At 45.0% G+C, this 27,837-nt stretch overlaps 1 protein-coding gene across 2 annotated transcripts in view; it reads right to left on the reverse strand.

Annotated features, from left to right (window-relative positions):
* Positions 1-2,517: 2,517 nt before the first annotated feature.
* The window catches only part of KDM2A (lysine demethylase 2A), an 80,096-nt gene continuing 54,776 nt past the window's right edge, over positions 2,518-27,837 (reverse strand). For both annotated transcript variants that reach the window (XM_088449838.1, XM_088449837.1), the window contains exons 13-21: positions 25,336-25,419; positions 15,921-16,190; positions 15,621-15,752; positions 14,660-14,740; positions 11,599-12,194; positions 9,369-9,532; positions 5,422-5,580; positions 5,103-5,318; positions 2,518-3,268 (exon numbers count right to left, since the gene is read on the reverse strand). In XM_088449838.1, the coding sequence (XP_088305964.1) occupies positions 3,087-3,268; positions 5,103-5,318; positions 5,422-5,580; positions 9,369-9,532; positions 11,599-12,194; positions 14,660-14,740; positions 15,621-15,752; positions 15,921-16,190; positions 25,336-25,419 (1,884 nt within the window). In that variant the 3' untranslated portion in view covers positions 2,518-3,086. The remainder of the gene's footprint in view (positions 3,269-5,102; positions 5,319-5,421; positions 5,581-9,368; positions 9,533-11,598; positions 12,195-14,659; positions 14,741-15,620; positions 15,753-15,920; positions 16,191-25,335; positions 25,420-27,837) is intronic.

The following is a 27,837-nucleotide window of genomic DNA, read 5'->3' on the forward strand; positions in this document are numbered from 1 at the left end:
TCGCCCGTGCCATCGGGGGTCGGTGTAGCGGCAGTTTGAGCATGCTATAGGACACTTAGCGCTGCCCACTCAGATAAAAACTACAAATTAAAGAAACGATGATGAGACTGCAGAGGAGTCTGTAACACGTGCCTGCTCCTGCAAGGCACCAAATTAAACTGGCCTGCCTGTGGCTGGGATATAGCGGGGGAAGGAGCCGGTGCTGCTGGGAGATTAACTGTTTGGTGCCCTGACGACTCCTGCTCACCCTATACCCATGGTCTAAGCCTGTGACCCCTATGGTTCGTGAAGAAGAAATTATTATTTTCCCAGGATGCACATCAAGTAAGACTCAATCAGTGAGAATAGGTTTCTTTAACTGTCCAACGGCATTTGGCGCCTAAAAGGAAATGGGGATTGACCGCTCTTCTCCAACATTTGCCCCCTTAAGTAACAGCTCAGCAGTGGTCGGTCACTGGGCCCTACATTACTGCCGAAACTGGAACTCTTCCAGTCCTCCAATTATTGCAATGAAGATTTGTATAATTCTTGGATCTCATATGGGAGTACAGTGGTTATTATGGGTTTCCAACTAACCGTTCATTAAGTAGTTATTAATGCACCATCATTAGAGCCCCAATTTATGACCAGACTAAAAACCTACTTATAGATGGGAGGGGTTTATATGGTGTTTTATGGACATGTTTAAGAACTAGTAAGGAAGCTAAGCAACTACACTACCAGCACAAGACACCATGCTGTGAGACCGTTTGGATAATGTGTAAAAAAAGAAAAAATGCTAACCAATGAACGTTTTCATAAGTTGCAACTGTTAAAAAGACATGGGAGGCAGAGTTCCTCTATGGCTATTAATATATTTATACGTTTGATAGATTTGTATGTTTATAATATGAAAAACTCATGCATGGACTGTAAAGGGAACAGTGCCACCTTCTGGTGACAAGTTGGTACCATCAAGCATTCTAAGCCAGAGGCTCATCGTTAACAAGGGCTTAGGCCAAAGAGTGGTGCTGAAACATTTGGCTGTGCATCTTACACTATAGCACAGTAGCCAAACATCCCTAATTTTCCTGCACACCTCTTTCCTAAGGTCAGCGATATATACCAAGAGTGGTTATGTGGGAATGTTCAGCTGCGACCTGTAGTAAGTCCTTTACCTGCTATTCCTGCATGAAAGGAGTACCTCCACTGACTCAATGCTACAATGCATTTATCATTCATGTAACAGCGCGTCACAACGACTATTACCCCACGGCGGCTCAGCTGGTATACAGTTTTGCCATTGTAATCTGCATTATGGCGATTAAGAAGTACATGTTTATAGGTGCAGGCTTACCTTACTTGTATCAGAGCATAGTGCACAGGTGGATACCAATTAGCCGTTTAAGCAAATTCTTAAATACAAGTTAATCTGCATTGTATGTAAACTATATACAGTTCTCTGCTGGTAAATTGGAGTTCAGTGTGTAAAGATGGGTACACACCTAGCAGATATATATCTGCAGATGATGTTCGTTCATATACACTGAACCATCATCCTCCAGGCAGCGGCGGATCCCGCTGGCCAGGGGAGGGGTGGGGGGGGGTTAGGTTGGAGGCTGCCGCTTTAGGTGTACGGGCAGTTGGCTGATTGTCCATCGGCAAGTGTGTATGGGCACAAATGTCTGCAGATATATCTGTCCAGCAGCTGTGCAGCACAGCCAATGCGATATGTCTGAACGACGTGACGGGCAGCAGATATATTAGCCGAACAACTGATCGGCCAATATATCTATCAGTGTGTACCCAGCTTAAGAACTTTACAGTGCACCTAATGAGGAATAATTAGTTACACAGTATTATATCCCTACTTTACTAGCTGCTGTTACCTTTGGTGGGGGATCTGTCCATGCAGGACTAAGCTGCAGTTAGGGGAAGGGTTTGAGTATAGGGTTAGGCGTTAAGGGTGGAGGGTTACGCTTAGCCTACTTTGACGATGGAATGACTATGCATTGCAAGCCTTGGGGACAACAGCCTAGTAGCTTGCACGGTTCTGATCGAACACAGGCTATGTGGTCCCCCCTTACAATATACAACCTTATTGCAGATGCAAAAACACACAGACCAGTTTTATATCATAATTTTTGATTTTAATTGCAAAAGAAAAAAAGGGAAAGCGAGACCGCCTTCCGCAGACAAAAATATTATTCAAGCTCTCTTTATACAATCTAGTCCCAGGCCAGGGAAAGGAACAGCCGACACACATGCCTCCTGTGTGCGCGACACCGGCGTATGTATATATTTATAATATATTTATGTATATATGCACAAATGGCTGCGCGGTGTGTGTGTGGAACTAATGCATTGACCAGTGCACTATGTTCTCTAGGGAGAGGGACTGGGCACCAAAAGTAACAACCCCAATTTAAGTTAAAAATAATAAAAAAAAATATATATAATATTAACTCTCACTATTTATCATGAAGCAGCCAGCACCCTCTCTCCCAATCACACACTATCTCAAGCGCCCCAAAAACCTTTAGTGGAACAATCACACATTTTAATGCTAAACAGGAGTAAGACAAAAAAGATGTGTTCAAAAGTAAAAACAAAAATAACAGCAATAGAAAAAAAAAAAAAAAAAAGCTGGGCTGCCCGCCCACTCCTCAGTGACCTCTCCATTACCTGGTCATGGAGAGACCATTTCTACTAAGGAGACAAAAAGAAAAATAAAGCTTTAAACAAACAAACAAAAAAATAATTAAAAAACAAAATAGAAAGTGTTTGCTCTGTGACAATGGAGATCCCAGTCCTAGAGGTCTAAATGTTCCAGCCCTAGAAAGGTGCCCAACAGCACCAGGGCCACCAAAGTTGTTTAAATACCCGTTTCAGATTTAGCCCACTTCCTTGCACCAGGAGATTGCCCCTCCACAGGCAGATGGGGCAGGATCTTGGGTTGCCAATTATTGCTCCTTTTTTTTTGTATCGGATGAGGGAGGTGGGGAAGCCGAAGAGAACCGACGAGGAGGAGGAGGAGTGATTGACAGTGTGCTTCCTCCCACACCACGGACTCTTTCTGGACCACACCTGCGGCACACACCCCTTTTCTAGCTGATCCTTTGGATGAGTTTGTCATCTGACAGACAGTACAAGGTGCTTACAGACAGGTCCGAAATGAAGCCCTCACATGCTCCGTGTGACACTAGTTTACAGCCGCGAAGATCAATAAGTGCCAGATTGGAGGCTCGTCGTAAGTATAACAGGGACTCGTCAGTCACTCCTTTACAACCTGACAAAGAGATGGAGGGTATTAATGTTAGGCTGAAAGAAGATTCTTATAAACAGGCTTTCCTACCCTTTTATCTAAACTTTATGGACTGACTAATACGAATATTTCGCTTTCTGACCATGTTATATAGCTTAAGTGAAACAAAACAGCTACTACTAACAATTAATGTAATTAACAATTATATATAGCAGTCTACCATATCGGGGGTACAAGACGGAAATGACCAACATTTAAGCAAAACAAAACCCATAGAAACTGCACTCTACAAATATATTATGAACACTCCAAGCTGAATTCTAGATAAACACCACGGACAGTTTGTCTTTGGCATATTTAATGTGTAGACTAGAGCTTCCATAATTTGTTTTGTTTAAACAACGTGATCACACCCCTCTTGTACCCCAGTTATAGTAGAGTGCAGTGGTCGTATCCTCTCTTGCACCCATTATAATATAGGTGCAGTGGTCCCACCCCCCCTTGCACCCCAGTTACAGAAAAGTCCAGCGGTTCCATCCCTCTTGCACCCGTTATGGTAGAGGTACAGTGGTCCCATCCCTCTTGCACCTCAATTATGGTAGAGTGGTCCCATCCCTCTTGCACCCCAGTTATGGTAGAGTGGTCCCATCCCTCTTGCACCCAAGTTATGGTAGAGGTACAGTGGTCCCATCCCTCTTGCACCCCAGTTATGGTAGAGTGGTCCCATCCCTCTTGCACCCCAGTTATGGTAGAGTGGTCCCATCCCTCTTGCACCCAAGTTATGGTAGAGGTACAGTGGTCCCATCCCTCTTGCACCCCAGTTATGGTAGAGTGGTCCCATCCCTCTTGCACCCCAGTTATGGTAGAGGTGCAGTGGTCCCATCTCTTTCACCCCAGTTATAGAAGAATGCAGTGGATTAGTGCCTAATATTTTTGGTACCCCTGCTTGAGGTCATGCGTCAGGCGATTGCCTAGGTCAGTTCTGGCCAAGCTGTGGCTCCCAAGCTGTTGTAAAACTACAAGACCCTGCCAGTTTTAGTATTCCCAAATAGCAAACTGTGGCAGGGCCTGCTGGGACTTGTAGTTTCACAACAGCTGGAGCCACAGGTTTGCCAGGCCTGCCCTAGGTGTATAATACTTGATATGCTTGAGGAGAGAAAAAAAAAAAAGTCTAGCTCATGTATAGCAATGGTCGTGTTACATATCTGAGTGATCGTATAGGTTTGACCCATACTGGAAAGACTGGCGCAGTTGGTCAGCTTAACATATATTACAATATGTGAAACAAACATTCCTGTTTTTACATATGTGGCTTGAAGTGTTCATGGTACATTTGGTGAGTGTAGTGTGAGTATGGCAATCTCTGTAAACATTTGATTTTAGTAATAATTTAAAGGGACTACTCACATTGTCAATTTACAAAGCGTATTCCAAATCCCCCCCCCCCTCCCCAATTGCCTATTTTGAAATGGCTGAGCGGGTAACACGGTAATATTAGGCTCATATGCCACCCTCCTAAACATCAGCATGAGGTGATTAGAGGGGTGGATTTAAGCTCTGCCCTCCTGTACCCTCAAAACCAAGACCATTCATTGGTGAGTCCATTGAGAGGGGTGTGACTAGAAAGACAAATGAGAAGCTGCAATCATGGACACCGGGGCTCGTCATTGGCTCTCCCGCTCGGCAGCCATTTTAAGTGGTAATGCAGCTGTAAAATGTTCCTGTCCCTGTTTGACATTCTCTTATACACATATGTCTTCAGAAACGGAGCACCAATCACACAAATATTTGTATACCTAAACGCAAATAGATTAAAAAAAAGTCATCAAGTCAAAGAATTATCTTGTTCACCGCATACCTGCCAAATGGATGTGTGTGAGAGAGCCCCGTGTAGAGGAGCCCACAGCCGTAAGCAGGTTGACAGACTGATCGGACAGCAGAGGGCAATGGCTGAGGTCCAGTTTGGACAGGAAAGGACAATGTCGAATAATCAACCGAAGCGTGACGTCCGAAATGTCCAGGCCGGAGAGCCGCAGGTCCGTTAAGAAGCGGAGCTTACTGCGAGAGTCATGCCCTGTAGCGACCAAAGAAAGTCATCCATAGTTACCATCTGTAAATATGGCATCATATAAAGTAGACAGACCATGAGGGGCCTTATATGTGGAGCACATAGGTACCTGGCTTGTCCGAGGCTGGCGTGAGCAGGTCTCTAATCTGTGCATCTTTGATTCCCACGGTCCAGCGCAAATCCAGAGTTCGTAGGAGAGGGCAGCTAGAACTACTGAGGGCAGAGACTGCAGACCACGAGCAACCTGCCAGGATTAAGTCTTTCAAACCTAGAAAAGTCCAGAGAAAGGGATATGGGTGGGACCCGCTTTAAGAGAACGCCATACAAGTTATAAAATAAAACTAGGCATTTTCCCAGCAGTCTGTCGTGGCTGTGAACATTACACTTTGAAGCTTGATGAATCTTTGGATGCGATCACTGAAGCATCCCCCCCATCGCTACACCAGCCTTCCCATGATATGGCCAAGAGCATGGATCTACTTGGAGTCTGATCACCCGTGAAAGTGAATAACTGAATGCTTCATAATGCAAAGCATCCGGGCCACACTGAGCCAGTCATGATTGGCAAATGACCATAGACTAGAGGCTTGTGGTAGGAGATCCATGGAAGATCTAGAAAAGGTCTACTCAACATTGATGGAAATCCAATGCGAACCAATCCTTTTGGTCCCATACATGCAGCAATTTGGGGACAACTGTCTTAAACCAGTTCAAATTGCAATATGTATGGCTTTAGAGACAACACTTGGCGTGCCGTCAGGTTGCTTGGGAAATATGACGGCAGATAAGAACCACTTGGCCCATCTGACATACCCAAGCAGGCAACCCACAATACATAATCAAAACGTCAAGTGTGTGGCACAGTATACTAGCCACCTGGTAGCTCAGATACCTAAACAGCGACCTGTTGTGGCTCAATCCTAACACTTAGAAGTGTGTTATATAGAATTCTATAATTCACAGACATTGATATAGGGTAAATGGTCCAGTGAATGAAAGGCTAGTGGAATTTTCTTAAGAGGATAGTGTATGTAGAAAATACAACACAAAAACCAATTGAGACCCGTAACACCATCATTACCATGTCTACTTCTAAAATAATTTTTTAGCTAAAAACATTGAAAAGTTAGAATTTTACAATTTAAAAACAAAAAAAAAACCAGGAGAAGTGCAGGAATTACCAGCGGCTGAACGCACAAAGCCAGCGAATGAACAAGTCCAGTGAATGAACAATGTGACTTAAGTCAATAAAAATAAATAGGGGCCTGTTCTGATTGGCTGAGAAGTTTAAAGCTTGTCTAGTGCATTAAACTTGACAATGTTTATTCACTGGCTGATTCAGTCTATTTAGTTTTAACTATATACTGTTTTTTTCAGATAAGTATATGAAGGGAACGAAATAGCCCGACACTGAAGATGGACAGAGCTGATCCAATTGCATCAGTCGTAATTGACAATTACACTACATACTTTTACATTAGTTTACTTGCATTACCCATAGCCGAGAGAGAAAGAAATTCGGGCATAGGGTGTTATAGGGGGGTATTCAAATAGGTGAGAGAATAGCAAAAATCCCGCACATGCTGGCTTTTCCCTGCAGGTGCTGGACTTTTGCTATTCAATTAGGTGCTGGCTTTTTGATTTCTTGAGCGCTGGTAGGTTTTATTTTGCGCACCTCCAGAGCAAGACCAATATTTCCTAAAATATATATACTTAGTAAAAATGGTCGGGAAATGCTCTGAGACCCAGCGGCACCCCTCCTAATGACTAATTAAGCAATTAGAAGTTTCCAATTAGTTTAGTCAGTAAATACTCACCTTCCAAAGCGGTGTCTTCTCCCTCCAGCAGCAGTGTAAGTATGTGTGAGTGTGTGTAACTATGTGTGAGTGTGTGTGAGTGTAACTATGTGAGTGTGTGTAACTATGTGCAAGTATGTGTGAGTGTAACTTTGTGCAAATATGTGTGAGTGATTGTGTGTGTATGTAAGTGTCTTTGTGACCCTCGTGTGTGAGCCCCACTGGAGGTAGCTGCAGGGAGAACTAGTCCCAGCAGCCCCCTCCCCAGTGCAAAGATGGAGGGGAGATGACTGGGAGCCGTGGTGGCGGCCACTGGAGACCAACAGAGCGGTAAGGTTTTTTTTTTCCTCGCACAGTGGGGTTTTCAGTGCTGAAAACCCCACGTGCATTTAAAAAAAAATTGAATACCGCAGGTATCGGGAGAGCGCATACCTGTGGTATTCCACAATTGGGTGCAAGGTCCGTGTGATTTTTTGCGGAGAATACATCACTCCCAATTGTATATGCCCCTTTGCTTCAAAAGCAAATAAATATGGAAACTACTTTCAGGCTGTCTCCTACCCCAAAGGCATCAGTCGCAGAACGTCTCATTTCACCAGTGACATCTCTCTCTGCTTCTGATTTTCCCACGGATTACTCTAATGAATTTATTTCGGCTGAATCACAAACAAAATATAGAAAACCAAAAGAACGCACACTAAACGTAAGTAATATACATGTCCTAGTAATGCATGGTAAACTGTGGGTATAGCAGGAGCTGAGCAAGGAGTCCTGGGTGAAATGATTCATGTTGTAAAGTATTATGCCATAGGAAAGATCTCCTTTCTATAATCCATAGCACACCACAATCATCCTGGCACGAAACCAGTCAGCTTCTGAACATGGGATAACCTCCTGAAATATACAGAGTTTAAAAGCAATTCGGAATTCTTAGGAGAGAGCAGGTATAGCTGCAACTGCTAAATCCAGGTAGCAGTAATGGGGGCTTAGGGACCGAAAACGTTCTATATTGTTAGAGTTCATGTACACAGTGCTAACTTTATCGTCAGCCTTTATCTAATACAGGAATCTAAGCTCATGGAGATACTGTTTCATTATAAATATGGGTTAGAGAAGCTCAGCTTGCAACAGTAAGTGGAGTAACCCAAGGCAATGTAAAGGAAGTCACGGAAGGTCAGAGGTATAAGCAGTGCAGGACCTCCTCCATTGAGGAGCCCTTAAGCTGACACTGGATGGATCCATCCAAACGCTTGGCCTAATGCTGGCTGTACACTGAATGGTAATTGTTCACGTCAGCTGTTGAAACGACAGATTATTGTACAGAGTATGAACACGAATAGTTTCCAGCCGCTTTCAAGCTGTGAACTATCTGGATCGTTTGATTGGAGTACAAGAACTATCCGATTGCCTCCATACATCCTGCAGGGTACGGTGGTGCGGCGATTATTAGCCCTATTCTGGTCCGTTGTGCAACCTATGGCCAGATGAGAAGATTACCATCCAATCTCTCACCATACGTGGGAGGCAGAATTGGGCGAGTTCCACTATCACACCCACTTTCTTACAGAACTGGCTCACGGGGATGTAGAGATACAAAAATTTAAGATTGTATAGACAGATAAATGTCAGCAGCTCAGCTCCACTACAGTCAGTAACAGGACCAAAGGCTGACTTTGTTTTACTGCATTAAAGAAACATTGCTAAAAACAAAAAACACAAATGAAACATATAGACTTGGGGGTACATTTACTAAAGTGAGAGTTTTTAGAAGTGAGCTTTAAAAGTGATGTTGCCCATAGCAACCAATCAGATTCTAGCTATTATCTTCTAGAAGGTGCTAGTTAAATGTTAAGTAGAATCTGACTGGTTGCTATGGGCAACATCACTTTTAAAATTATCTTCTAAAAACTCTCACTTAGACTGTGTTATGCTTATAGTAGTGGGAATATGGATCCCGTTTCCTGGGCCAAAGCTTAGGGGAAATATAGCAAGCCTTCCAAAGTGTGGAGAAGTTCCCCATAGCAACCAATCCGATCTGAGGTAGCATTAATCAAGCACATTCTATGAATCGATAGGAAGAATCTGAATGGTGCCGTCATTAATACACGTCAGATCTATCGGACATAAGGATGCCGGTTTCACATCTCACAAGCCATTTTATTTCTGTCATTGAAAATTGCAACGTCATATGCTGGTGCTATATGAAATAAAATAAGTTAATAGTATAATGTCCCCCTTAATCCTCTAAACCGGTACTCACCAGGCAACCTGTTAACGAGCCACGTGAGCTGCTTCTTAGATACGTTCGTCCAGCTAAGGTCAAGGTGCACAGGCTGCCTTTTAATGATACCGCTTAGCGCCTGCGGCACCAGAGACTTGCAGCGGCTGACATCGAGCTTGGACCAAAGGCGCCTATCACAACCCCTTTAAACACAGCAATAGGTTTTATAGGTCAGTGAATGGTTAGGCATGTCCGGCACCCATATAAAAACACATACAGAATTCTTTCAAATGAAATTAAAACCATTATTGTGACCATTTCTGCCAAGCTGTCAGTCTCTCTATTGCGGCTTGTCACCAAATACCTCCCCCCCTGTCTATCATGGCAATATGCTACTGAGGGTAATGGTGTAGGGCAGGGGTGGGCAAATAAGCAGCCTTCCAGCTGCTGCTGAACTATACATCCCAGCATGCTCTGCAAAATTTTAGCATGGCTAAACTAGCAGGGCATGCTGGGATGTGAAGTTGTACAGCAGCTGGAGGGCAGCTCCGTACGAGTGACTGACAGCTTGCCTGACTTTCTTTACATCAACGCAGTGGGGGAGTGGTAGGGTTTATAGATGGGGTGGGGCCAGTGCGGTCACAACAAATTCGCTTTAAGACCTATATGAGATCTCATTGATGACCCTCATAAAAACTTGGGAGGAGTGTCAGCTGTGTCATGGAGTGAGAAGGCAATACCTTCCCTCCATAACAGAGCTGTACTGGAATATAAAGTGAATGCGATCCTGTAATACAATGCACCGTACATCTAATTTCTTCAAAGTTTTGGTTCACAATAAAATCACAATATGGGATGGGAAACAATACATGTCGCCTAGTCTACAAGCCAGCGGGTAGCCACGCTCAGACATCTGCATAGAAAGGAGACCAGGTGCGTCTGATCCTTTTTACATCCTACTATAATCTGAGCACACATGCTGCGATCCTGCTGTTCCCACATGTCCGATAGTAATCTGATCAAGTCCAATAGGTCCAATTTTCGGAACACTGCTGGTTTTGGAGCCGACAATGGGGTTGAAGTATAAAGCGGAAGAAGAGTGGGGAAGTTGTCCGTAGCAACCAAATCAGCTTCAAGGTTGCATCTATCAAGTACATTCTATAAAATGATTGGTGGAAATGGATTGGTTGCTATGGACATCTTCCCCACTCTCTTCACTGCGAAATACAACACCCCCAATGTCAGCTCGGTGCCTGATAACAGCTGTGTATGTGGCTATCTGAAGTCTTTAAATAAAAAAAAGACTGATCTATTTTATGCCTCAAGGTCAGACTACTGGAGAGAGTTAGTAGCAAGCTTACCACTGGCAGAAGAATATGTAGCATTTTGGACAATTTAGCATTCTTCTGCGTATGCATTTGTGGCCAAAAAGGGTTACATGTACAAACTAGAGGAATGTGAACAGTATACCACCTTACCTTTCCTGCATGCCCCAAATCAGCCCACAACACAAGTCACTGACTTTCATAACCCAACTGCACCATTACCATCAAGGTGTTATGGGCAATCGGCATAGCTGCTAAATGTGCGCCATACCCTGGATGTGCACTACTCTCCAACAAGGCACCCGGGAAAAACGTACCAGCGCCATATTTTAAACTACGTCGTCAAAACCCTCATATGTGCAGTCTCCTCAAAGGGGCAAATTCAGCTGTACGTTGCACATTTTGCCACCTATTAGGTAGGCAGATTCTGCTTGTACCTCCATAGGATGCGGGCAGAATCTGCTATCAGGAGTGAACGCGTGGAGGCCGCCAAGATCCGGGCAGGCGGCTTATGCACATTATTAATCTGCCCCAAAGACTTGTGGGCAAGTAACATCTGGATTTTACATATCCTGCTGTCTCCTAAATACTACATTATTCTGCACTAATATTTCATTGGATCTGAAACAAACAATTTTGGGTGATCTCTTATGGTTAAGGTCACAGTGGATGTTACTGGAAGCTGCACTTTAACTGCAAAGTGCCCAATATGCTGGGACCTTTGTATTCCCAGGAGGGGGTATGGCACTGGACTGCATAGAGACAGATTATTATAATGCAGCATTTTCATACCAGCCATGGCAAGGCCCTTACAATGGAGGGCTGTACATTTAGCGCTAATAGTCTCCGCCTCTGAACAGGCTGTGCAATAAACTGAGAAGTTCCCAGCCACACCAATATGCAAGTGTGAGCATATGCACCAAATATACAATACACAAACTCACCACTTGTACCAGGCCTTGCAGACTCTCATACAAATGCAGAGCTCCTTCCGCGCGAGGTACTGGAAGACAGATAACCAAATGTCCTTCTGCATAGACAGCTGATCCTTTCTCTGTCCGGACATTAGGCCATTTTCAGCCTCATCCTCCTCCTCGTCCTCATCATCTTCGTCGTCGTCCTCCTCTTCATCATCATCCTCGTAAGGTGGCTGGGGGGGAGGCGGGCGAATAGACTGCCTGGGATTTGGTGTAATGGCTTGCAGTTTGGGGACAATAGATGAGGAACTGAGCTCTTTTGGGGGTCGCTGGAGTGTTACAGTGAGGTAGGAGCCCCGGAGCCAGGTGCGGTCAGCCTCTGACTGCTCACGTCCACTCGGGTGGTTTTCCTTTTCCCGGGTCAGCTGTCGTCTCTTGGCTCTGTCTTCCCTGCTCACGTGTGTGACCTGCGGTGTGGTGGCTGGAGGCGTGGGGGGACCAGAAGATGGGGAAGGGGGTAGGAGGAGCAGTGGTGGTGAAGGAGGACTCTGCCCCAGGGGATGCCGTAAAACTTTGGCTGCAAAGTGGGGGTCGAAATCACAGTTATCCACAGCCTTTCGTTTCTGAGAAGGGGGAGAGAAGTAGGGTTAGCAAAGCAACTCACAAATAAAAGCGCACATTAGTCCTAGTTTTACAAAGACAGCATTTAGAGGGAATTACTCACTACATACAGCTATATGGCTCACGTACAGTATTCTTGATTATACGTCTAGTGGCTGTAATTTGCTCACAAGGATCTTTGTGCCCTAAAAAAGACCAAAGTTCTCCCCTTACAAATGACTGCACCCACTGCAACACGCATCCCCTCGATTGTCCAGTGCTTCATTACAAACTTACATAGCAGATCTGAGTTATCCTCACAACATGTTACAGCTTCAGTATAAGGTCCTTCTGGGTAAAGGACACTGAAGGCTCCATCAGAAGCGGTCTTTGCTGAGCAAGGAGCTCCCCCAATGCAGAAGAGGTTCTCTCTAATACCCCTTTTACACCAGAGCAAAAACCTGGGTTTTTGCTGGGTCTACCTGGGTCGCAGCTCAGTGTAAAAGGGTCCCTGAAAAATAACCTGGGTCAAGTGACCCTGCAATCCAACCCAAGTAGCTACCAGGGTTGGACCCAGGATGGACCCAGGAAATGGTGCAGTGTAAACAGTGCAACCCGGGTTATCTGACCTGGATCATGCCTAAAATGAGCGGATTGGTGGTTGTGGAGCATTTACCTCCCACTTTTTATGACCTCACAGGTTTAGCAGGGCAGACCTGAGTTCAGTGTGAACAGGGCTGACCTGGGAGTAACCCAGATCAAAGGTGCAGTGTAAATGGGTCTGACCAGGGTTGGAACCATGTCCAAAAACCCAGGTCGGACCTGGGTTTTTGGTGGAAAAGAGGTATAAGAGGTATTACTTGGTAAAGCCGAGAAAATTTGATCACTCAGGATAGTACTAACATTTCTGTGCATTGTACAAAAGTGTGACAACTACTACTGCCCTCATTATTTGTAACACAGATCTGGTAAACTTTCCTAATGCTGGGCATACACAGCCAGATAAAATGTCTGTCTGACCGACAGACATTTTATCTGGCCGGCTGCCAGCCGCAGATGTCGCCGGCATACACTGTGAGAGAAATCTCACAGTGTTTAGCCCGACATCCGCGCTCCGCCCCGGGGGGGAGGAGACATTTCCTGTGTTCCTTCCGTAGGAAGGAACACAGGAAATGTCTGTCTGTCGGCTGCGCTGGGCATACAATGCCCGATGCGGCCGACAGTTTACTGGGTAATATCGCATCGGACGGGAATGCTGGACAATCCAGCATGCCCGACCGAGCAATATTTAACCCTCGGTCGCCCCCCCACACGCTACAATTATCGCGGCGATCCGCCGATATCGGGTGGATCGTCCCGATAATTGTAGCGTGTATGGCCAACATAAGAAAGGTAAAGGACTGATTCAGTACAAATCGCATTATTGCGTACACACGCAGTTCCACTGCGATAGCATGCTAAGATTGAAATGCAAACTTAACACTACATAAGGACGCCCACTTTACATTGCACACATCCGTAATACTTTGCAGAAAAGCGAAACCATGGGTACAATCGAGTCCCAATGCAGCCTCACGCACCGTTGCACAAGCCCTGACCTTACTCAGAAATTGCTAACAGTCACACACGCTAGGAGACCTCACACTACGTAGGCCATTGCAGTGGATCATTTATGACACTATGAATGCAGGAAGGTGATAGGGACATACTCACCCATTAACTCCTTCTCTGCTGGTCTCCTCCTCTGTCCAATTCAGCTGTAGAGTGAGTGGGAGTAAGTGGACCTCAGTAAGTGTATGCGCTTAATCTATAAGCCAATTGATGCTCACACTTGTTGTATAGTGTTAAATGGATTTATTCAACTGATAAAATATATAAACATCAAAAGCACACTATTTAAAATACTGCACATGCGTGCAAGACGAGACGCGGAACTGCCAGAAATTCTGGAACGGCGGTTAAGTGAAAAGGTATTTAAAGCGCACCTGAGTTATAGTCTGGTTAAATACCCTTGAAAAACGTCCCGTGAACGGGATGAAACGCGTTGGGATTATTGGACAATAATATACCCTTTTTATTTTAAATAGTGTGCTTTTGATGTTTATATATTTTATCAGTTGAATAAATCCATTTAACACTATACAACAAGTGTGAGCATCATTTGGCTCTTACACATACTGAGGTCCACTTACTTGAACTTTTTATAAGGTTTCTGGGATACCTTATATATGCAGGCAGCTGTCTTTATTTCACGGTGGGCAGTACTGAGCGCTGGTATTATAATAATCTTAAATTGTGGAGACCATACCTGTGGCGTTATAAAGGACATTTATCAATGTCAGATTTAGCAGCGTGGTGCGGCCAGGAAAGGCATTTGTATGATAGGGCGGTTATGAAATAAGGCACTCATACAAAAAATAAATAAATGTAGATTTGTATGCAATAAATTCTAACTTTGCAAAAGTCGCTGAAGTAGGCCCACACTCACCATGTGCTTCTGCCCCTCATAGCACTTCGGGCACTCCCAGTAGTTAGGAAGCTCGTCACTCAGCAGCCCCTCACCGTCCATCTGTAGTAGACAAATGCACAATAGTAAGAAAGTAAGAGTTTGGCCTTTTAATGACCTGGTCTAGGTTACTTAAGACCGATTCAACGTAGTCCCGGCGGCTTCCGCGCGTTCTCTATAGAAGGCAGCCTATGGCGGTGCATGCAGTAACAGCATGAAAAATGGGCAGCGCGGGCTGCCCCCTTCATGTACCATAAAATCCAGATGCATGTCCAGGTTATGTAATATGGGACTAGTAATATGATCTGGCACCATTCGTCCCCGCATTTGGCTAGAACTTCCTGTTTTTTATTGTTTCCTAGATTTAGTCTCTGCACATATACAGTAGTTCTACTAGAACAACTGCTCTTCCTGTGATGCACATCATACAACATATGGGTGGGGGGGAACAGACAACTCAAGCCCTGCATGAAAGCCCAGGAAATGCCTGCCCAGCACTGCCAACCCTGCTATCTACACTGGCAATATGCGTGCTTCCTGCTTCACATAAACCAACACGTTATCTCCCACTAGCTACAGCGCTTCTCTATTCTGCTCTAATATACACCCCCAACGATTATAATTTAATTGAAGTAGCAGGTTTTCATTATTTACTGAACCCTTTCTCTAGGTGGTGCTAAAGAGTAAGAAACAAAAGCCACCTAATCTGCCCCTTAGACAGCCGTAACCCTCAGGCAGAGCTTGTAATTCACGGAAGCCAGTGATCAGGCCGTGAAAATCACATTGCCTGCATGTCCAACTTCATTTTGCAAATTCCAATGACTAATATAGCAGGAAGCTAGACCAAAGGCAACACTGGGTGGTGGTCATTCTTGCTTTGTATTCAATACATTTTAAACGATGAGAAATGTTTAAAACTCAGGGTAGACGCTTGGCTACTTACTGCAAGACAGCCGGGATGCACAATCTCATTGCACCGTGAGCACTCCATAAGCTTCTGTTCAAAGTCCTGGGAATCATTGGTCTGATCCACCTCCCCACACACGGCACAGATCACAGAGTGGGGCAACCTGGGCTGGAGGATAAACATGGCCTCATCAGTGAAGCATTATACCAAGGTCCTTAGAGAATATAGTCATGTGACAGGAGGCCAGATGACACAGGGGCAGCGCCTCCAGACTGATGAGAAAGCTGGTTCGTGACAAAGCAAGAAGTGCAAAGGACAACCACTCTCTATACTCACCGCAAGGCACTGCCTCTGCATGCAGGATTGCTTCATCCGGCCTGGACCCCCAAACTTCTTCATATCCTTGCAGTAGTGGCAAGTGCCACACTCCCTCTGAAGACATGCCTGACACTTCCGGCACCTGACCCGCCGTCGCCGGGCACCAGAGGAGGCCGAATGACCAGAAATGGTGCTGGAGGGCCGAGGAGCAGATGACGTGTGACGGGCTGCGGGCCGCATTGTGTGAGGTTTGGTGAACTGGATCTTGGGCCGGAGGTGAACTTTGTACTGATCAAGGAGGGGACACAGAGAAAAAGAATGTTTAAGGAGGAACTTAGAGGACCGTGACTTACAAAAGTACTGTTAATTGCATACAAATATTCTACAGATGACTGTGGCTGCCATTGACCATAGCAACCAGGCACTTAGGACCTCATTCAGATTCGGTCGTTGCAGCCGCACGGTCGTAAGGGAAAATGGGCCGGATATGCAAATGATGCACTCGCAAGTTGCGTCCTTAAGATCGGATCGTTAGCTGGCCGACCAATGGGAGGATGCGGCCGTAAGAAAAAATACGCCCCCTTCTCGTACGCATTGCACGTCATCTCCGGGCATATAAGGATTAATCGAGACCATCGGTAACCATCGGAACTGGTCGTAGAGCTTAAGGTTGACCATACCCTCTCTTAAGCACTACGATCAAGTCAGTGTACAAACCACCCATGTCACGTGTGCCATGACACTACTTTGTTAATAATGCACTCCCATAAAACGGCGTTCGCATAATTAGGCACGCCTGCGTTCGGATCTCCACTCCCCCATTTTCAAGCACCTTCCCCTGTTACCCCCCACAAACGCCTCATTCTGTCACTCAAACTACCGACCTGGCTGTGTTCAAGGAGAGAGAAATTTCTGATCGTAGCAGCTAGTTTGCGCACGCGCATTGCGAACTTTACGCATGCGAAGTTTAGCGAACATCGGTGGCGTACGACCATGCGGCCGCAACGACCGACTCTGAATGAGGTCCTTAATCTACATAAAGTAAACAGATGGAAACTTGGGCACAGATGTATAGAGCAGTGAAAAGTGTGATGAAATTGCCCACAGTAACCAATCAGCGTCGAGGTAGCATTTGTTAAGTACATTCTATAAAATAAGTAGACGCTGACTGGATCCTATGGGTAGCTTTCTCCACAGCTTGACACATCTCACCGGAACTTCTGATAGGATGCTGTGCCTAAGCGCAAATGGGGTCCCTAAGTGCAGTGTTCTTAAAACAGCCCTCAATCTGCAGACAATTTAAAAAATAAAAGTACAGAAAAAAAGATATTAATACTGTTTCTCTTTTAATCCCTGTTATTCCCAACTGTTTGAACAGTGTAAATTAAGAGCGATACTCCCCTGCAGGAAGGAAGGCTTCCTGATAGGCAGCCTACACCAAGCCGTGTGTATAGTTTTCTCTAAACCATGGCACATATAACCCAATAGCACACACAGTGAGTTAGCAGTAAACTATGCAAGGATGGCAAAATGTCTCCGATTGGTTGCCACATGTTTTACGGCAACTTCGGCCCCGGCACAATTCCAGTAAATAACATTAAGGCCGGATACACACGAGAACGGTATCATCACGATTTGTCGTTTCCAGGCAAATTGGAACGACAAGGCGCGAAGATCGTTCACTGTGTGCCGGCAATTGTGCGCTCCCGTGGGTCGTTTACGATATCTTCTGGTTGGCCGTTCTGCAATCAGAAGATATTGAGTACAATGCCATGCTAAATGTAGCATGTCACTGTACATCACGCCTTTATATCACTGCACCCTGCAGTGTGTACGCATGGTGTGATATGGCGGATGGCAGATCGGCCAAGAATACATCCGCCTTTTGAGAAAGCCTCCAAGTGGGGAGAAACGCGTTAAAGATACAGAATGAGCTTTAGTCACCTTATAGTGGACGTGGCACCAAAGACGCACTTCTGTGTTACTTCGGTGCAGAGTATGCATGGTGTATGCTGCTACAGCTAAGGGTGAGCTAGAGACGCTATTCTCGAGATACTGACGCCTCCCATACTACACGCTGAGACGACTTACCTCGCGGCCATTGCTCTCACCATTTGATAGGAGACGCACTTTTGGTGCGGAGCATACATGGTGCACGCTAGTACAGTTAAGGGTGAGCTAGAGACGCTACTCTTGGGATACGGACGCTCCCCACACTAAATGCGGGAACTTAATCTACCCTGCGGCCATTGCTCTCATTATTGATTGGAGACGCTGGAGAGCTATTAGATCACGCCAAATCTCCCGACAGAGCCGCACAGCGTGGTTGTAATACACAGAAAGCGCCTTGGATTATCTTTAGTCACTAGTTGTACGTTTATACCGATGAAGTAGTCCAATTACATCTAAACGTTGATTTGGGACAGAGTATATGGATCTCCGCTAAACTCTGATTACTTTGTATTTGGGAAAGCACTAAAATACCATCAAAGATATTTGTTGCTACATATATAGCATACTGCAGTATTGCCAGAGTAATGTTCTAAAAGCCACTGAATTGTAGCAGAGAGTTAGTTCAGCATTACCACTTGGATTTTCATGGAATAATTTCTCCAAAACAGAGTAGTTCATTCTCAAGTTCCTTAGGTGTTTATTCATTTTTTATTTGTATTATGTGCATCTATTATGTCTTCTAGAAATGTTTTAATATGATTGTCATATGGTAAATAAAAAGGGATATTGGATCTCTATATTTTTATTGTGCGTCTCTCTAGCGCCACTTATACATAGATATATTCTTGTTGCTTCTTGTTCTGATAGGATTGGCAAATTTCTCTCGTATAGGTGTGCAGCATCTCACACTTACGGTGTATTCGCACTGGGCAATCAGGAAAGACCGTATGATTAAGACATCGTAGTCGTACAGTCGTTCCTGATCCCCTGTAGTGCCTACACTGAACGATCCGTGTTCAGTGTTGGCACCCTCAGTGTTGGCACCCTCTCTCATCCCTGAACATGGCCAATCTGTCGTTATAATTAATACAAATAAAATGTGTACCTGGCCTTAGACTCTATTGAGTTTACCAATGCTACAGCAGGGATACACAGTTCAAAATGTTTGTCTTTGTTTTAAACTAGGTTTTATTATTTTAAATGTTACTTACAAACATCCTGGTTATCATGCCAGCAACTACAAGCCTAAAAAATTAATGATACAGTATGCATTCAATAACTGGTGCCAAAATGTTTGTTTTAGCTGGGGGTAGGATACATACAGAACTATTCATTTACTTGGCAAGTTAGCCATTGCTTTCACTAGTGAGTTTTACTAGAACGTTACAGAGTTATTGAAATGTGTTACATACCCAGGTATGCTAAAGTATCAGAGGACAGATCTGACGGGTCACATTCTGACTACTAGATAATGTGGATGTTTAGGGCATAGTGTCATATTGTGGTCATATTTTTTATGCTTTTTCTTTTACCCTGGATGGGGGGGTTGCGCTTTAAGTACTTTTATATGTAAGTGTTTTGTATAATTGGTTACATTACGATTATATGAATAAGTCTTAATATTTTGGGGGGGATTTTTTTATGGTATCAAATTTTTGTTTTATGTGCTGTTTTTTTCTGCTTACCGTATATACTCGAGTATAAGCCGAGTTTTTCAGCACAAAAAATGTGCTGAAAAAGTCCCCCTCGGCTTATACTCGAGTCAAGTGTGGTCAGCGCTACACACTGCCAAACACACAGCCGCCGGAGCCGGTAGCTGCGTGTTTGGTGTAATCAGCAGCCGCTGAGAGTCTGTCAGACTCTCAGCGGCTGCTGCTGCTCCCACTACGGGAGCCATCTTCCGGCTCCCACAGTGGGTAATGGGAGACACGTCGTCATGACGACGTGTCTCCCATGCAAAGCGGCCGGAGGAGCGGACAGCGGTGGGACCAGGAGCGGGAGTTTGAGGTGAGTTTATTTTTATTTTTTATTCTTTTCACATCTCTCTCTACTAGGGGGGGGGGGGGACTACAGGGGGCACTACCAGGGGGCGATGACTACAGGGGGCACTACCAGGGGGCGATTACTACAGGGGACACTACCAGGGGGCATTATCAGGGGGCGATTACTACAGGGGGCACTAAAAGGGGGGATTACCACAGGGGGCACTACTACAGGGGGCACTACCAGTGGGGGATTACTACAGGGGGCACTAAAAGGGGGGATTACTACAGGGGGCACTACCAGGGGGGATTACTACAGGGGGCACTACCAGGGGGGGATTACTACTGGAGGCACTGAAAGGGGGGGGATTACCACTGGGGGCACTACCAAGAGGGATTACTACTGGGGGCACAACCAGGGGGAATTACTACTGGGGGCACAACCAGGGGGAATTACTACTGGGGGCACTACCAGCTGCTGCCATTTCCGACACTAGGCTTATACTCGAGTCAGTAAGTTTTCCCAGGTTTTTTGGGTAAAAGTAGGTACCTCGGCTTATATTCGGGTCGACTTATACTCGAGTATATACGGTAATTGTATTTTTGAGGTTTAGATTTTTTGTTTTATTTATTTAAATGAATTGTTTTGTTTTAGGAGTATGTACATTTTTGTTTATGAAAACCAATAAAAAAAATACCCAATTTAAAAAGAAATATGTGGCATACAATTACTTTAACCACTCAGTGAAAGAATACGTACATAGCGTATTTCATTGACACTCACGACAACTGCGTAATTCAATGGTAAACGGCAATACGCAGCCATCGCCTATGAAAAAGTGGGAAATCATCCTGAACATAAAAACGTGGCACATAAGCAAAGTATTGGAGGTTGTTCAAAGGGTGTCAAATGGTTGTTTTACCAAATACAAGTGCTTACAGTAAGTTGCTAGACATTAAAATGTCTATAATGATATTTTTTTTAAGTTTAAAGACAAATAAAATAAAATAAAAAAAAAAAAACCTTTCAACTGGTATCCGAAGATCAAAACCCCATCAATAAAAGACATCAAAAACATGTCCTATATTGTATAGACCATGAAAAACGGCAAGTCTTTATTGGTCAAATGTTACTATCGAAACGTCCCCAAGTGCATTATTACTCATTGGGCGGGTTGTACCAGAACAGTGTGGTTTTCAACTAAACCCTTATGTTTTCCCAGCAGGTCCTGTGTTGAGGATGTCTGTCTGTGGAAGTAGGTGGGATAATTACTGACCCAGCAATATAGATTAGCTCACCTGAGCGTGATTACATAAATCCACATCACATGACCAGTTGGTTGTACTTGAGAACCATTGTATCAAAGGCTTTGCACTGTGATTGTGCCACGTTAAGTGCTTGTGGATTTCTAATTGAACTGCAAAATACTGGACGAGATTTTCACCCACGACCCAGTTCGCTCCTTATCGCTGTGTGTGTGTGCTAGGAAATTAAGGGGCCTATGTATCAATTTATTTTATTTTTTTTAATTATGTAGAAACTGCAGTTTCTGCATAATTTCATGAATTGTTCCTATGTACTAATAACAATGTAGGATATTTCACATAAATCTCCGGCAGTGCTCTGATTAGCACTCCAAATCCCAGTCCATATTATTATCAATGGGAACTACGATATGACCCTTATGTACCAAAATGCAAAGCTTTTCGGAGTTTGGCCCTGGTAGTTCTACACCTTCTTCAGATTGTGTAATCTGCTTTAAGCCTATGGAGGCTCACAAGATGGAAAGATCTTCTGATTACTCCCTCATAGCCTCTGGCCAGCTGCGGAGGTATCGCAAACGTGAAAGACTTCCACAAAATGGCAGGGATATAACTTGCAGGGACAGCGGTTACTGCAACCATGACCCTGAAAGTTTCCCTTGGTACATAGCAGGGATATTTTCTTTCAAATTGAAAATATCTGCTGCGATATGGAATCTTAATAATCCTGGCAGTTCCACGGTTATTAATACAAAGGTCCCTTAGATTGTAAACTCCATTAGGGCGGGGACTGATCTGGACGATTAAACCTTCTGCGTACAGCTCTGCGTAATATGATGGCGTAATGTAAAACAATCCTAAATGTGGGAAAGGCTTTTCTCTTATGCAACCTGACATTTGTGTACAAGTGACTGCACTTTGTTAGTGAGAAACCTCCAATAACTATTAGGGGAACACTGCGGGCCCTTCCACGGCCTAAGATATTTTGTACATCGGACAGTACCTTGCGCTCCTCTAGATGGGATCCAGGCACATGGTCGACGGCTACAAAGTTGACATTTATAATGTCGAAATGGTTCCTCATGTCGACAGACACCATGTCCATATCCTTAAAATGACCACAATGTTGCCATGTGAAATGTCGAAACTCAGAATGCCGACTTTTAGGGAAAGGCGCCGCCAGGAGGTTTAGGGTTAAACTGTGGGAGGCAGGTTAGGGATAGTAGGAGAAACTCCCCTAAATCACCTAGTCTGCGCAGGTTCTGAACATCACATGACTGCAAGGACCCGGAAGCCGCGCTGGAACCGCTGCAGCAGTCGTAACCAGGTTAGTGACCGGTGGGCCACTAGGGGCGTTATGTTATTCTAAATTGTCAACATGTCATCTAAGTATACATTAGGGATGTCGGCTTGGTTGCAGTCGACATGCTAAGCAGGTCGACCCAACGTGTTAAATATAAATTTGTTCAGTGATGGGTACAGTCTCTTACACATTTGTGGTCATTACAAGAGGACTAAGAAGAAACATTTTTCAAATATTATACAAATATACATTTAGAATGACTGTGTATTGCAGTTGGGGACCACAAACGCTAACAGATAAAATGCTCATCTGAACATTTCATTAATGATCTGAACAGATCTGGACTATTGTTGACCATGAAAACTAAAACCGAGCAGCTGTAAACCACACAGCAGCTTACGTTATCCTGAAAGTAATCCCACAACCAGCTACCAACATTTTTTAATAGGGATTTTTGTTTTATTAACTATTTTTTTCATTTATTGATGTAAAAGTCTCATTTCACACAGCAATCTCAAAACTGCAATATGGCAATAGAAAGTGCAGGAGATGTATATAGCTCCTGAGGCTGCGAGGATAAAGCTTGCCAATGGTAATTATGGCACACGGCACCCACAGCTGATTGAATCGAGCAGCGCGATCAATTAGCTGTGGACTAAACCTCACGGCTAGCTAAATTCACCCTTGCATTTTAATGCATAGGGAAACCCATTGATACCGAAGTTTACGTGGAATCAGTGGATTTCTGCACAATAACTCCTGGTTTATCATGCGGGGAAAATGCTAATTGAATAGTTTTTCCTGGCAAGGTGTGATCAAGTAGCTGCAGGGTAAACCCTATGCCTAATTAATCTCCCCCTTATGCTGGATACACATTGGTCGATATATATCGTCCATTCAACTGAACGGCCGATATATCGTGGGTGCGTCGGTCAGTGTGTACACACTACATGTCTGTGAACGATGTTGTCATTCCAGACATATGGCGCCGGCTGTGGCAACCGCCCATACACTTTCTGCAGAGGCCGCGGGGAGGGGGGAGCTAGGCGACCCCCGGCCAGATGACAGTGATGGTTGTTCAGTGTGAATGAACAAGCATCTGCAGATCAGTGGATCTGCAGATATATCTTTTAGGTGTGTACGCACCCAACACCCTCAATGTTCCAATTGATTGATTACGAGTGTTTCGTTCCTTATGCTCATTATTGGTAAATAAACTGAAAATCAGAAGAAAAGCAGCCAGAATGCTCCTCCCCAACAAATAACAGACAGAGGGGAGAGCGCACCAAGAACTCCATCTGTAATACAACATTTTACATAAAGACATAAAAGACAACTCAAACACAGCATTTCTGGTGCTCTAAAGAAAACACTGGGTACTAGTGTGGAGATGAGATGCTCCTTTTATACATGCTACGGGCTGTTGCCACATGAAAGACCAGAGGAACATATAAAAAGCAACATAAAAAAGGAAATGTAAACAGGACCAAAACACAGTCCTTCATCCAATGGGGACTAATCATAAACCACCCTTTCCTGAACAATGAAGATTATATGATGCTCCTGACAGACAGCAGCTTCCAAATCAATGGCGTCATTAATCCAACAGCCTTAAAATAGACTCGCTAACACCGATCAGCCATAACATTAAAACCAATGACAGGTGAAGTGAACAACACAGATCTCATTATTATGGCACCTGCCATGGGGTCAGATATATTAGACAGCAAGTTAACACTCAGTTCTTGAAGGTGATGTGTTGGAAGCAGGAAAAATGGGCAAGAATAAAAGGATCTGAGCCACTTTGACAAGGGCCAAATTGTGATGGCTAGATGACTGGGTCAGAGCATCTCCAAAACGGCAGGCATTGTGGGGTGTCACGGTATGCAGTGGTTAGAGCCTCGTAAAAGTGGTCGAAGGAACGTCGTTCAGACACATCGCTGGTGCACACCCACGATATATCGGCAATTCAATTAAACGGCCGATATATCAGCCAGTGTGCACCTTGCAGTATAGGACTTAAAGGATCTGCTGCTAATGCGTTGGTGACAGATGCCACAGGACACCTTTAGAGGTCTTGTAGAGTCCAACGGGTCAGAGGTGTTTTAGCGGCACAAGGGGGGACCTACACAATATTAGCCAGGTGGTTTTAATGTGATGGCTGATGGGTGAATATACATACGCAGAAACTAGCTGTAACAAAAAGCTGTTTGTGAGAAGAATTTTTCCAGTGCATAAGACAGGGAGCCCATCTAGAACGGCCCATACGCTGAGACAAGAGCCTGCATTCAGCATGGCTAACCATGACATCACAAGTATCTTATATCTATGCCTGATACAAGTGGAGGGAAGGTAGAAACCAGACTGGATGCCAGAAGCAACAAATCAATCAGGTGATTCTTTATACATACACATTTGTAGATGCTAAACCAGGTGCATACATTTGCATTAAAGGAAACAAAAAATAAAATAAGACAGACAGCATATTCCGTAAACACAATTAAAAATATGCCCCAAGGTATGGGGAGAAATGACAATGAAATAAAAAATACTAAATATGTTTTAAAGGGATTTAAACACCAACGTGCAAAAAAAAAAAAAAAAAAAAAACACGTCAACATAAAAATCCAGCAAACTGCACAAAGACACAAGACTAGGTCCCCACCTCCAACCCATTTTCAACAGTCCCTCATTTTACTTCACAATAAAGCCATTTCCATGAAACCGTGCACCAAATACAGCTCTACGGTATGATAAGATTAGTTTTATAACCGGGATATACACTTTTTTATTGCTATCCTCAGCAAAGCCTGCAGTTTCTTAAATAAATACACAAGGACAAGAGGCACAGAGCCTAGATAGGTCATCTGTCAGCAGGAGAGCAATGAGAACACAGCGCCAAAGATACAGTGACAGATTCATCCACACTCACCTGCTGTCTCTTGGGCCACTGAACGATGGGGACTCCGCTAAATGCAAGTTCTGGTGGGTCATGCGCGTGTTCCTCAAGTAGCTTCTGTTACCCTCCACAAAAGAGAAGAAAGAGGAGAGAGAAAAAAAAAAAAAAAAAGAGGGTGAAGGTTAGATAGCTTGCTAAAACAACCTTGCAGATTAGAGACAAGAAAACCACTGTAGCAATTGCCTTAATGGTAAGAGATCCCCAGGCATATACTAGCAGACAGCAAGACAATCCCCCCACAGCCCACCCTACCCTGTGAGCAGATATCTGCAGCCATCACACCCCCAGGAACTGACCGATGAGGAGGATGCAAGGAGAGAGCTGGTCAAGTGATGGCCATGAGGGGGAGGGGAGATACATGACAGGTTAACGTCCAGTAAGAACACTGTACAATATCAATATCCTTCTACCCTGTGCTCAGTCACCAGGGTGACCCCCATGTATATACATAGCAGGCAGGAGAGGTCAGTGCACAGTAGGGGGGGGGGGGGGGGGCAGCCTGCCCTTGTTCCATGTAGCAGTCAGTGACAGTGAGTGCGTGTGTGTGTGTGTGTATATACACACACACACACACTTCAGCAAAAATGTAAAACCGAAATATCTTATACAGGCTAAAAACATGAAGCTCTTCAAGGAAGATCTGTTGTCAGCACAGGATCTAGGAAGTAAAACACACAATTTGTGTATGCATGTGTGTGTGTGTAATATATATATATATATATATATATATATACACACACACACACACACACACACTAGATAGATCTATCAGGCAGGAGAAGCCAGTGCACAGTGTGACTACTATGTAGCACAGCCAGAGGGACATGATGCAGTCAGAAGCTAGGAGACAGCTCAGCCACAGGGGTGAGCCATGTATATACATGACAGACATCGGGGGCCGAGAGGGGCTACTATGTAGCAGAGTGACATGATGCAGGCAAGAGACCACTCCCCGCTCACCCCGGCTGCCGCTGCCACCTCCTGTCGCAGGATGACGGAGTAGAGCCCTGGGAAGCCCCCGGTGCTAGAATATCTCCTGCCGTCTGCCAGCTCAGCCAGTCGGCGGAAGACGGGGATGCGGCCACCCTGCAGTCTTCATGCGGCCGCGCAGGAGGAGGATGCGGCTGTTCCCCGCAGTCACTTCCTGGCCGGCCTCTCCCCGCAGCTCCCGGCCGCCTGCACCGCTGCACACTCTTCCCAGCAGTGCTTTGCAGGAGGCGGGCGGGGAGGACGGGCGCACACACACAAAGGGAGAAGGGGGAAGGGGGCAAAAGCCGCGGAGGGAAAGGAGAGAGAGGGAGGAGGAGGGGGGAGAGGCCGTCTATGATTGGCCAGGGAGCTCTCTCCTCCCCCTGATCTGCTGCTGTCTCTCTCTTCCCGTCTGTCTCACCCCCGGGGGTGTCTCACTCTGCTGCTGGGGGAGGGAATAACGCAGAGCTCCGGCCTGCCCTGCAGTGCCCTCAGCTCAGCAGCACCTGGCAGGGAGGGACTCGGGAGACATGCATACAGGGAGGGGCACTCCTGCCATGTGCCGGGCACACACAGCTCCCTGCCCCCCTACCACTAGGTGCTGGCAGGCAGCTAGCTACATATACATCATGGTTATTTATTGTGTGTGTGACGGATGGCCCAGGGTCATTACAGGGCAGGAGTCAGAATACAACGAGCCCCAGTCTCTGGTCTTTCTAATGCAGATGCCCCAAGCAGGATGACAGTAGAACTGATCCCATCCATCACCAACATGTGATTGTGTAGGAATGTTATTGATGAGAAAGCCACCCCAAGTACTAAGAAACAGTCTATAACAACGTCATTGCTACATGTGTAGCCAGGGCTCTCTGCAGCAGCAAGTCTCATTACACCGCTCCCACTGCTGGGTCAGTGTCACCTAATTATATGCAATCAGCCAGGTCCCAATGGCAAACAAGGAGACCAGTACTTGTCTGAAAGCGATTCCTGAAAATGACACACACTCAGTACCCCTATGGTAACACAGGCAAAAGACAATGGCTATATAAAAAAAAAAAAAAAAGTCTGAGCACATTAGAAGTACAGTGACATATCATAGACTGCCTTATTCTCCCATGTGCCAGGATATATACATTCAGAATACAGCTGATGAGATGACAGTAGTGAGTCTTCATGCAATAGCTTATTTAGGCAAAATCATAAATAGTTGATTGTTCATAAACATTGGAAGCATGACTCAGGAGTGTAGTTAGAAACTCAGCAGAGCTACTTAGTCCAAATGTTCTCATGCAGTGTTTCCAATGGGAATCCACAGGAGAATACTCTGCTGATTAGCTTGCAGGCTTCGGATCATTGATCATCCGGGACCTGCACCCCCCCCCCCCCCCCCTCCCCCTGCTATCCAGATAAGCCGCAGCACAACTGCAGGGCAGCCACAAATTCAAATATGCTCAACTTTACAGGGCCGACTCCCTGTGGAACAGATGCAGGGTGCAGATGGCTGGA

This window comes from Taudactylus pleione, unplaced genomic scaffold, assembly GCF_031769625.1.
Source record: "Taudactylus pleione unplaced genomic scaffold, aTauple2 ptg000497l, whole genome shotgun sequence".
Lineage (NCBI taxonomy): Eukaryota > Metazoa > Chordata > Amphibia > Anura > Myobatrachidae > Taudactylus > Taudactylus pleione.